The sequence below is a fragment of the Nicotiana sylvestris genome, chromosome 9 (assembly GCF_000393655.2).
Source record: "Nicotiana sylvestris chromosome 9, ASM39365v2, whole genome shotgun sequence".
Classification (NCBI taxonomy): Eukaryota; Viridiplantae; Streptophyta; class Magnoliopsida; order Solanales; family Solanaceae; genus Nicotiana; species Nicotiana sylvestris.
Genome location: NC_091065.1, coordinates 127,312,352 through 127,324,647, shown reverse-complemented (window position 1 = coordinate 127,324,647; position 12,296 = coordinate 127,312,352). Strand labels below are relative to the sequence as shown.

Here is a 12,296-nt window from a genome sequence, read left to right as displayed (position 1 = left end):
TTTTTCTACATTATATGGAATAAGCAATTCGACCTTTCTTCTATTTATTTTTAATATAGAGTTTTGACTTTTATAGTTTTACGATGTTGCCCGTAATTATTTTATTATTATATATGTGTGAATGAATAATGACCCCCGAGGTCAATATAAATAGGGGAAGAGAGAAGAATGTATTTTATCTTTTAATTAATTCAAATATTTTTTTCTCTCGATCCAAATAAGCTTTATATCAATTCAAATATATACAAAATATCTAAATGATATAATCTAATAAGAATATTAAAACTTGTGCATTTTAGCTCTCAATTTCTAATACACTTTTAGCATTACAAATTGCCTATATAAATCTATAATATAGATATACATATGTTAGATTTTAGCTTTAAAATACGAAATAGCATTTTCTCTATATGACACTTGGCTTGACCTCATTCTTCACTATCATTATTTTAGTATAATTTTGAAGTTATATTATGTGTTAGCAACTTTTCAATTAAAAATAAAATAAGTTTCAGAATAAATAATTTTCAATATATAAAAATTATTGTTTTCGTAAAAAATAGTCAAATATATTTAAATTCAAATCTAAAAAGACTAACTTATGATTAACAATACATAATACATAAATTAAAAATTAAATTCAAAAAAAAAAACTATTTACACTTTGTCATAAATTGCCAAATGGTCTATTGTGAGGCTGCGGCTTGGCTTAACATTGAGGCTTTCTCTTCTCCTTCTAATAATATATCGACATAGATGTTTGACTCCATCAACATGGAATATGCAAACCTTCGCTACCTTCCCGGATCTGTCCCCTTCCACTCTGTGATTTCTTTACATTTAATCAATATATTATAAGTATTGAGTGCATATACAAGATACATAGGAGTAATAAAATAGTGAGTGTTGTTTAGAGGACTAACCGTAATCTTAGCAGAGCCAAGAAAAATGGCCCTCCAATTCTACTCCCTTTTCAAAAGAAGAGACAAGAGGCAACATTGCAGAGAAAAGTATGCATGCTTCCGTTTTATCAGTGGATACACCGAAAACAAAATCTTGAATATCTGATCCTTTTTCTTTTTTGTTACTCTCCATTTAGATAAATGCTTATTTTTGGAAAATGAAACCATGTTCTTGATTGTGAAGGGAGACAAAGAAAGCAGGCAGCACAAGGATTACAAGAATTCCGATGGATGAGGATGATGGTTTTGAAGATGCAGGGACAGGGACACCTTTATCTGCAATAGCTGAGGCATTTGAGGAGCTTTCATCATGCTTAAAGTCAAATGGCTACGATGATCTAAGGCTGAAGCCTTTTTGTGACGCTTGTTCCCTTGTTTCTGTTTTGTTTGGATGCCTTGGGATCGCTTTTAAATTTGCAGAACTTGAATATGTCTCCAAGGTTAGTCTTTCTCACTTTCCTTGTTTTAAATTTTCATCCATTCTTTGTCACATTTCGAAAGAAAAAAGAGGAAGAGTTAGTATGGAAACATATAGGTTGTGGAGATGTTTTATTGAGACATGCAAGAATATTGGGGATATTATTTAGATACAAATATGACATAAAATTTGTTAAATTACAATCTAGCGAAACTAGGAATAAACTGTTTATTTCATTTCCGAGGATGTTTATTTCATTTTCCCCTTAAATCATTAAGAAAATAAGAGGAGTCTTTTAGCAGATATGAAAACTAAATGGTATCCCCCGGCGAGGCTCCACGATTGTTATCCTATGGTAATGTTTATATGCTCATGTTTATTCAACACCATAAATACTTAAAACCTAGCTGTTACATCACACTGTAATGAGAATTGGCATTCTACCTGCGCGATCTGACTATAATAATTTTTAAATCAAATGTGGAATATGCCACAACTTCCCTGAGAGATTGCAAAAGAAAAGCCAAATATATTATGATATATTGCTCTGTTCATTTATGTTTATTTTAACCCTACGATATGAAAGCAAAAATGTTAGTGAGTAGTGACTGTGAACTGAACTCCCGATAAATAAGAGAAAATTGGGAATACCTCCTCTCTTGTTAGCCTTTTAGAATAATTGATAACAAAGTTGTCGGAGCCAGCTCATGCACACCTTAGCAGATCCATTGTGTACGTGCTTCTTCCTAGTAGCACATATATTGGGTAATTATGTCCACATACTTGGACAGATGGAGGAATTCACCTGGTGTCACCTATTAATTTTGGATACAAACCTTGGTTGTCAACGTTATTACTCCACCTTTTTGACCTGAAAGAAAATTGTATGAAGCTGCTTTAAGAAGATTAGTGGTCACGAGCTACAAATAAAATCCGTAGTTTGGATTTATTGATTTTTGTAACAACGCCTGAAAGGAAGGCTTTATTCGGTATAGAATATCAGCTAATTCTTGTGCTAGTCATAGTAATGGTCCTATGTCATGGCTATTCTGAAAGGGATATCTGTGAGGGTTACGTAGTTCGAACTTTATTCTACACTGCTCGTGTCTCAGAGTCTAACAGATCAACTTAATTCTCTTCAGTTTTTAGGAAGCATTTATTGGATGATTAGTTATATTTCTAAGATGTTAACTTAAATAAAAAATCTTCTTTTTCCCATAAAATGGTTCAGGAAAATCGTGGAAGCACTGCGCAAAACATCTTGATGTAAGTGTACATACCGTGATACCTAATTCATTAGAAAATTTGACTCTCATTTGAGATATAAAAACAAATGCGCAACTACTTCACAAATAGGATCTATCTGCGCCTGTAGTTCTTAATGAATTTGGCAAAGATTACATAAATTTGTCAGCTGATTGGAAGTTGAGAATGGTGATTGGTTGGTAGAAACTCACAGGAGAGAAGTATGATAACGTACCCTTCAAGTGGATATGGCATTGTGACCATAGTCTTCTTAGTATTCCCTCCGTTCCAATTCATGTGAACATGTTTGACTGGGCACAAAATTTAATAAAAAATAAAGATTTTTGAAATTTTTGGTCCTAAACAAGTTAAAAAGGACCAAGAGTATTTGTGTGGATATAAAAGCTTCTCATTAAGGGCAGAATTGTAAGTTTAAGCTAAATTGTTTTCAAATTTAGAAAGGGATCATTTTTTTTTGGAATGGACCAAAAAAAAAAAATAGGTTCACATAAACTGGAACGGAGGGAGTACTATTCATAATGTACTAACAAAACAAAGTCATAACAAGCTGATCTTGCTCTTTTGATATTTTACTCCCTGTAGCAGATCTAATGACATAATTTATAGGCATTGCTAGATGTAGGGGTGGCAAACAGTTGAGTCGGGTCAGGTCGGATAAGGGTTGTGTCGAAAACGGGTAATACAAAAACAGATAGATTATCTAACTTGACCCATATTTATACGGATAAAAAATTAATTAACCGGCGGATAATATGGATATCAATATTATCCACGACTTCTAGAATATGATCATTTTTGGAAGAATTCCTCGTCTCCCAAACTTGAGTAACCTCCAATTTAAGGCTTTACAAATGTAGAAGTTAAGCGCATTAGTTATCCATTGGTTATCCATTTTTCTAAATGTATAATATGGTTCTTATCCATATTTGAATCGTTTTCAAAAAGTTCATTATACAACTCATTTTTAGTGGATAATATAGGTAGATAACTGTTTTCTTTTAACCATTTTGCCACGACTAGCTATAATTATGTTGTCTTTAAAGCATTCTGCTAACTTTGCTCTACGCTTCTACCCTTTACTATGCGGACTTACTTTTGCTTATAGCTATCATCAAAAGATTCCAAATGGTTCTCTTCTGTTTTCTTGTGTTGATGCCTTTTTGCTGAAAGTATTTTCTTTTCTATCTTACTTAACAATTATTTCCCTCACTGCTCGAAGATGAATTGATTTTCAAATCCCTTCCTAGCTCCCCCTTTGATCTCGGATTACGTTCTTCTTAAGCATATTGTTTGACAATTAACTTGTCCGCTGCCTAGTGCATGAACATTATTTTCAAAGGCTTAAAGCCACGAGTTCATAAATCAGTTGCATCCTTTTGGTGTTTTACACTATAAGTTTATTCAAGCTATATGCCATTGAAGAGCCATGACTAAGCTATTATTACTCTTTTCGGGTCTTGTCGTTATAGAGGGTTCAATTATATGTTAAAATGCTTCTTGTTAAAGGACATATGTGACATTAAGAGAACCTCTAGTTAATTGATTAATTTGTTGTTGGGACAGTTTCTTACCACCATTAGGCGATTAAATGCAGTATGAGATTTTGTTTTCTTCTGGTAGTTTTCCTTCATTCTATGTAACTTTTTGGTTCTGGTATATACCAGTAATCCACCATACCTTATCGTTTAAGCATGAATGTCACTTTCAGGTACGTGATCTTGCAGAAGCATCAGAAGTATTTGGAAGTTTGAACAGTATCCTTGATTATGATGTTAGAAGTGATACAGTTAGAACACCAGGAAGCCTTTCCCGCAATTTGCGCAGAGTTCGCCAGGGTCTAGACCTTATCAGAGCCTTGTTTCAGAATTTTCTTTCAACCTAGTACGTATTTTGTTCCTTTCTTTTTATAGAAATGATATTCCTCTTGCTTTTGCATAAATTTTGGCATAATCCAATTGTGTGCTGTCTTTTTTTTTCCTTTCAGTTTGTTCTTATTTTATGGAATATGTCCAATTATTGTTATTATTTACTTTTACACTAGTTTATGCACTCAATTCTTACTAGAAAAAAGAAGAAGAAGAAGAAGAAGGATTTGTCATTGTTTCAAATTCAACCGTTTACTTAAGCATAACAATATCACTGGATTCCAGCGATCTAGAATTTTTATAATATGGGCGCACCAATAAAAAAAATATGGGCGCACCAGTAAAAAAGGAGAAAAAAGGAAGTATTAAATGGGAATTGGTCTCTGCTCCTCTACGGAAGGATCTAGAATTTGTATAACATAGGTGCACCACAAAGAAAGTATTAAATGGGAATTGGTCCTTGCTTCTCTAGGTGAATAACTCAACATTCAACCAAGTGCACCATTTAGCCTCTTTGGAGCATGGTGCCAGCAGATATTATTAGATTATTTCTAAAACAATATGTGCCTAAAATATCTAGTTTGATGGAGAGACCATGGGTTCACGTGCCTATATATTGGGCTATAAATCCGCCCCTGCTTCCGAGGGTCTATCGGAAACCTCTCTTCCTTCATAAAGTAGGGGTAAGGTGTGTACACATGACCCTCCCTAGACCCCATATGTGGATTGCACTGGGTTTGTTGTTGTTGTTGTAAATCCGCCGCCCGTGCTTGACATCGAATGTTATTTGTTTCCAGAGGCGGACATCGAATGTTATTTGTTTCCAGAGGCGGATCCAGGAAATCTAGTACATGGGCACTACTAAAAGAAAGAGAAAAAGATGTGTTAATGTGGGAATTGATCCCTAATCCTCTTGGTAAATAATTTAACCTTCAACCAAGTGCATCATTTCTACCATCTAGAAGCATGAGTGCCAGCGATTAATATTATACCAATTTTAGAAAATATGTATATAAAATATCTAATTCTATAAAGAGACCAAGCTGTGTTCACGTGCCTTATAATCTTACTTATGAATCCGCCCCTGGATTCAGGTAGATCTAGTATATATATCTATATTATTATGAAAGAGTTTCATGCTATCAAATTTACTCCTAAGCTGCTTGTTTCTTTTTTGGAATCAAAAGAACTCACTGGTGGACGAGAGCTACACCCATTCAGAAATTGAAACTTATCAGACTTTGAGATCATCTAAATACTACGCTAATTTTTTTTACACTTTTCTTCTAAACTTGTTTTAATTTGTAAATGAGATGAGATTAAGAAGAAATTAGAGAGAGTAGAAAGAGAAATTCCAACAATAGAGTTGCTCCTAATTTTTTCGTATCTTGGAGGTTTTTACTCTATGTGTGAATTAACTTTGACTTTTCAGAAATACAATAGAGGTACGAAATATTGTCACTTGTAGATGAAGTAAATGATGATCCTTTCATCGTTATGAAGGTTTTTTTACATTGTTCAACAAGTAAATAGATATTTGCCAAGTGAGAAGTAAATAATGGCATTTTACAAATTTGTTTATTAGAGATGTGCATAGATGTTGAGAATGTTGAGTCTAATATTTTCAGGTAGACAATGTGATTTCAATTTCTCTCTAGAGATTACATTCAGTTCTCTCTAAATGTTTGTTTTATCCTGAAGCTTATCTGTTACCTTTAATCCATTTTTCTTTATATTATTTCAAGGGAATTAAAAGGCATAAGATCCCCCTCGAACTATCACCATATTTTCAATTACATGCTTATTTATTAATGGGGTCTTAATATTTCCTTGAACTATTTTAAAGCGAAATATATACCACTTTGAAAAGCTACACCCAAATCTGTATTAGGCGGTGATTTGCACGCACCGTGTCACGTGATATTATTGTTTTTAAATTTCTATGCTTTTCCCTTTTTTTCTTTTCACTAGTATTAGTATCCGCGCGGATACGCAGACACTAATCATATCAAATATTTATGTTATTTGGATTATATGTAAATAATCTTAAAATTTACACTTTCTTAGTAAATATAAATAATCATTGGATATTAACTACATGAAAAAGTTAACAATTTCTTCTATTTTTCTTTTTTGATATCATTCTTGCTGGTATCATTGAATCCTAAAAATAGTGAGGAAGCAAAATAATAACTCATATTTATGGCAAAACAATCAAATATTGAGACAATGAATGACTCTTTGGATAAGACTTAATTCTTTTACTACTACTTAAACTCTTATTTGTTGTGTTGATATCTCTTTAAAAATATTTCTTTCTTAAAATTTCAGTTTCTAAAACATTATTTTTCAACAATAATTATTTTTATAATAATGTAATTGAAAATATTATTCTTAATTCAAAACTCATTTTAGTTGGCTATATAAAATATAAAAATTCTTTACCTAGTGAATTTTTTTATTTAATATTTGACATTAACCATGTTAAATATTTGAGTTATTTGAATTATATGTAAATAACCTTAACATTTAAACCTTCTAAATAATTATAGATAATTGTCAGATATTAATTAAGAAACACTACATGAAAAAAGACTAACATTTTCTCAATTCTCGTAGTGATAATTTTATTTTTACACTATTCTCATAGGTGTCATTGGAACCTAAAAATAGCCACAAAATGAAAAAATAACTCATATTATGGCAAAGCACAAGGTTGACACGATATAAATGATTCTTTGATTACGACGTGACTCTCATACTACGACTTGAACTCTTATTTGGTATGATTTTATCTTTCAAAAAATATTTCTATTTCGAAATTTCAATTTCTAAAACTTTATATGTATTAGAATAATGGTTATCTTTATAATGATGCAAGTGAAGATATTATCCTTAATTTAAAATTTATTTTAATCGGCTATCTAAAATTTAAATGATTCTTTGGCCGGATTTATTTCAGTATGACTCCACTTTAAGTTTATCGATATCTCTAGCCCCAAAATTTGAATTTTTAATATCCTATATATACAAAAAATTTGTTCTTTGAATCATTAAATGTTAAAATAGTTGAATTATTATAAAACATTGCATATATTGTCTTAAAGTTGTCAAGTAGTTTATTTTTCGACATCATACTTGGCTTAACCTCAATGCAAACTACTCAAATTGCATTCCAATTTAAATTCGAATATCATATCAGTTTGTTAGTAATAGTGATTTTTTAAAAATGACACATAATGTAAATTAAAAAAAAATATTCGAAAATATCCTTATCTTATAATCTATATATTTGAGTTGAAAAATTATATATTTGAAATTGATGAGATTAACTTTCAAATTTTTTATACTCAACAAAGATGAAACATAAGAAGAAATTTGTTGTCATATTTTATTTCTCGTTTTTAGATCTTTCTAACATTTTTTTCAATATTTATTTTCTTTTATCTTATTTTTTATGTCATTATTTCTGTTGTTACAAAAAATTAATTTATTTCACTATAAAAGGATGAGTTTTAATAAAAATTATCTGTCTTTGGTTGAAATTATTTTATATTTTCTTTTGGCTTTATCTAATCAATCTAAATAGGTGCTCACCCGACCACTTAAATTAAAAAATTGAATGATGTGTAATTTATATATAATCCATATATAATATGTGTATAATCGTGTGTTGTTGGTATATCATCTATTTATATTAGCTATAAAAAGTAAACAATAAATATGGTCGAATATTATGTAAATATTCCATAAGATTCCTTTTTTTGAGTTTATTCATGATATAACTTATATTATAATAATTTTAAATCTCTCTACTAATGTTAAAAAAATCTTATCGTTTTACTATCTTTGAATTAAAAAAGTAAAGAGATTTTTCGAAATAATTTGTTTACACTTAAAAAAAAATATTTCACGTCATACCAATTTTTTCTTTATATATACTCTTTGTTACACTTAAAAGTCGTTATAGAAATTATCAATTAGAAACCAATTTATCTCCTGTTGAGTTTGAAAAAAATATCTTTCATATAATTTAATGATTCAAAACAAATATTCTCCAACTAAAAAAATATTATACCCTTGCAATATTGGCTTGACTACAGCTAAATAAAGGGGTTCGATATCCATTTATGCAAATTGACACTTCAAACAAATATTCTTCAAGAAGAAAAAAGAAACAACTTTTTTTTAATGTTGACTGATTTTGTGATGTTTCTTTCTCCAACATGTATGTTTACTTCATTATATATGTAAGTAATCTTTTATTTGGTTTTGTAAACTCTTTTTTGTTATTTAGATAAACACAGACGTGTATCCTATATATTACATTTATTTTAAAAGAATTTCGTTTTATTCAAATTTAGCTACAATGTTTCAAAGAACTATATTTATAGGATTTTAAATGTGAAATAGTTTTATAGTTATATGGAGTAGTTTTTTTTTTTTTCCTAGAGGCGAAGTAGTATTTAAATAATTATAAAAAATAACAAAAGTTCCTAACATGATTTCATATGATCATTAACCGAATTAAGTATGATAACATGATAAAAAAATTATTTTTAATTTAAATTCGAATTTTAGAACTTTATCTATAAATTCAAAATTATCTTTTAATTCAAATTCTACATATATATATATATATATATATATATATGTATTTAACTAAAATAGTCAAATATAAAATAAAGTTACCATATACTATTGATATTTATTAACTTGTCACTTGGCTTAACCATAATGTCAATTATATATGGTAACTTTCTTGCTTTAATATAATATATATATTGATTTTTTGTACTTTTTCCTTTCCTTCTTTTAACGTACTTGCCGTCTCTGTCCAAGTATAATCAGAAAACCATATCGGGTTCTTCTTTTCTTATCACTATCTTTTTCTTTTTCTCTATTCTGTCCTACTTGTTTTCTTTTTATCTTTTTTTCCCTTTCTTTAATTGAATTTTTTTTTCAAACGTTACTGGAGTACTTTCTTTTTTACACTGATGGATTTGGGGTTTAGTGAAATTCTTCGATAGCTGAAAAATGGTAAGATTTTCGTGAAAAGGGAATATTTAATGACAAAAAGGAGCCGGAGAGGTGGTGGCACAATGGGTAGTCTTTTCGATGATGACGATGAGCGAAATTCCTAATTGAAATCTGATTATATTTCGACAGAAAAAATAAAAGTGAGGATGAAAAATTAGAGTTCATGACTGAAAGATGGTATTGTGCCTTCATGCAGAGAAGGTGGCGGCAATTGGGGGTTTACGGCAGCAAATTGAGTCAAAGAAGTCCGATTAGGTGGTGAAAGATGGGTGGAGACTTAGGAGGCGAGATGTTGAAATAGAAGAGAAAGAAAAAGAAAAAGAAAAAGAAAATAAAAGAAAAAAGAGAAAAATCAGGAAAATTAATATTTTAACAATTCTTTTTGCTTATCACTCTCTTGGCCACCTCAGCACTTAATGTGGTATATATTCCAATTTAGAATAGTTTAAGGGGTATTAGGACTCCCTTTGAAAAATAAGGGTATAGTTGGAAATACGGGGATAGTTTGAGGGGGGTTTTATACCTTTTTCTTATTTTAAATAAGCTCTCTAATCCTTATATTTTCTGTTTAGTGACGATTCCCTGAAAGAAGCTGCTTCAATGGCGTATGCAAAAGTTTGTGCACCCTATCATACATGGGCTGTGAGAACTGCTGTCTCTGCTGGTATGTGTGCTCTTCCAACAAGGGACCAACTTCTGATGAAGCTAAATGAGACCGGTAACTCATTTACTTTCTCTGTTGGTGCTCATCATACTAGGATTTCATTGAACTGGAAAATTATGTGTTGTCAATAATATATTAAGGCCTTATACTACCCAATAATGTTTCCCTCATCAATTACTTGTTGTTGCTAATGTCTCAGATGATTCAGCAGAGAGAGAAATGAGAAGATACATTGATGCTTCGCTTCCAATCATCGAATACATTGACAAACTTTATATTTCAAGAAGTATAACCTTGGATTGGTGATCTCATACTTTTACTTGGATTGGAAATAAGCAACAACAAATGACATTTATGCTTTAGTACCAAAAATTAATCTAGTTTTAGGTTGGCAATTTGTACCAAAAGTAGTTTTAGAAAGTACATTTGGGATTAGTTTAATTGAACTTGCAGTACCAGAGAGAATTCTTACTTGTGGAAGAATAGGACCTTGCACCTCTTGTGTACGAGGTCATTGGGTTATTCATACTTTTATTTTGGCATTGTCCTACCACTTCTTTTTTTTCGCAAAATAGGAATGAAATGGAAATGAAGAGTCATGCCTTTTCAAACAACAGTTCAATTATTAATTTATCGCCTTACCATCCCATGTAACATCGTATCCTAAGCATATTTCCTCAAGATGAAATGCAAATAACTCTCCAGATGTCCTACGATTTTCACCTTTTAAATGCTTCAACGACTTCTGCAGTCAGGTCCAAATGGATAATGTGCTCACGAATTAATATCTTGGCCACCCCTAAATCTCTTTAACAAATCAACAAAAAATAGCCCAACAAACGTGGAACTCAATGTTGTTGTAAACTGAATTGGAAGGTTTAAATTTTTGAACTTTTTTCTATTTTAAATTATTTTTTGAATCTCCAAATTTATTGGAGGTTTGTCCTAAAATTTGACACTTGTTAATTTTTCGTCGTGCAACTTGGCATTCTAAGAGTGATTTTATATATATATATATATATATATATATATATATATATATTAGGAAGAAACTACTCCCCAATTTAAATTGGTAATTTTTTTTTTCTTATTTTCATTTTTAACATTACAAGAGAATGCTAGCTTTTGGTACATTTAAATTTATAATTTATAATTAAATAAATATTTTCAAATATATATGCATTAAGCAATTTTTGTGTGTGCGTGTCTATCTATCTATCTATATATATATATATATATATATATATATATATATATATATATATATATATAATATGGAATTCACGTACAACCCACCTGTAGAGAGACTAGTTATATTAAAATGAGGTGGAAAAAAACCCCAAAAAAGATAAATGTGAAGGCCAAAGAAAGGTGTCACCTAAGCTTTTTCATTCCCTACTTTATATTTATATAGATAGAAAGAGAGAGATTCCTTATGGGAAGGAAGATTCCTGTGCAAATATAGAGGAGGATAAGTGTTCATGTGTTGTTGCTAATTATTTGACAGAGTCCTTTTCTTGCATTGTAGATTTATCAAGAGCTACGGAACCCTAATTTCAAGTCTCTCCGAGAAGTTACAGTCTTGAAGATACAATATGTTGGTAATAGACACCGAAAGTTGTAGTTCGGGCGCAACAGAAATATAGTTTGTGTGTATGTTGCTAACTGAGCCAAGTTTATGGAGGATTTTATGTATTAAGCCAATTGGCATTTTGTGGATATTGGATGTGAAACCAAATTAGCAAGTCAAAAGTTCTGTCCTAAGCATCTTTGTTAACTTCTTAACTCATTTAGTTATGAAAGTTCAGATATAATCCATCTGTAGCTGTGCTCTTACCTCTATGACATTCTTCATGCATGTATATCTCCTTTGTGCTTGTGCTTTTACATTTTTGACTGCCTGCAATGTCTAATAGGTGTCAAATGAAGAATTTCATGAATCCATTCATTGTACAAAGGCCATCAAGTTATCTTTCCAGATACTACGCTGATTGGGACTGTAGATTAACTAAGGAATCTTTGCATTTGACCTTATATTGTCCTTAGAATCACCTGAATGGGAATTTTTTTTAATACATTTC

At 30.6% G+C, this 12,296-nt stretch overlaps 1 protein-coding gene across 3 annotated transcripts; it reads left to right on the top strand.

The window, feature by feature from the left end:
- Positions 1 to 899: 899 nt before the first annotated feature.
- LOC104222547 (ACD11 homolog protein) lies at positions 900 to 11,945 on the top strand. Of its 3 annotated transcripts, none has more exons than XM_070156377.1 (5): positions 900 to 1,010; positions 1,147 to 1,402; positions 4,355 to 4,527; positions 10,124 to 10,215; positions 11,744 to 11,945. In XM_070156377.1, exons 1-5 carry the CDS (start codon positions 949 to 951, stop codon positions 11,767 to 11,769), a joined length of 609 nt encoding a protein of 202 aa, XP_070012478.1. In that variant the 5' UTR covers positions 900 to 948; the 3' UTR covers positions 11,770 to 11,945. The 3 variants fall into 3 exon arrangements, with proteins under 3 accessions (XP_070012478.1, XP_009772091.1, XP_009772090.1); XM_009773789.2 differs by lacking the exon at positions 11,744 to 11,945 and adding an exon at positions 10,415 to 10,829; XM_009773788.2 differs by lacking the exon at positions 11,744 to 11,945 and adding an exon at positions 10,415 to 10,829 and having other exon boundaries at positions 10,124 to 10,269.
- Positions 11,946 to 12,296: the final 351 nt, after the last annotated feature.

Excerpts from the sequence above, each read along its gene's own strand:
- LOC104222547 (XM_009773788.2), top strand. The coding sequence starts at position 949 with ATGGCCCTCCAATTCTACTCCCTTTTCAAAAGAAGAGACAAGAGGCAA. Across the intron at positions 1,011-1,146 it reads AGGCAACATTGCAGAGAAAA|GGAGACAAAGAAAGCAGGCA; the intron begins GTATGCATGCTT and ends TTGATTGTGAAG. Across the intron at positions 1,403-4,354 it reads AACTTGAATATGTCTCCAAG|GTACGTGATCTTGCAGAAGC; the intron begins GTTAGTCTTTCT and ends TGTCACTTTCAG.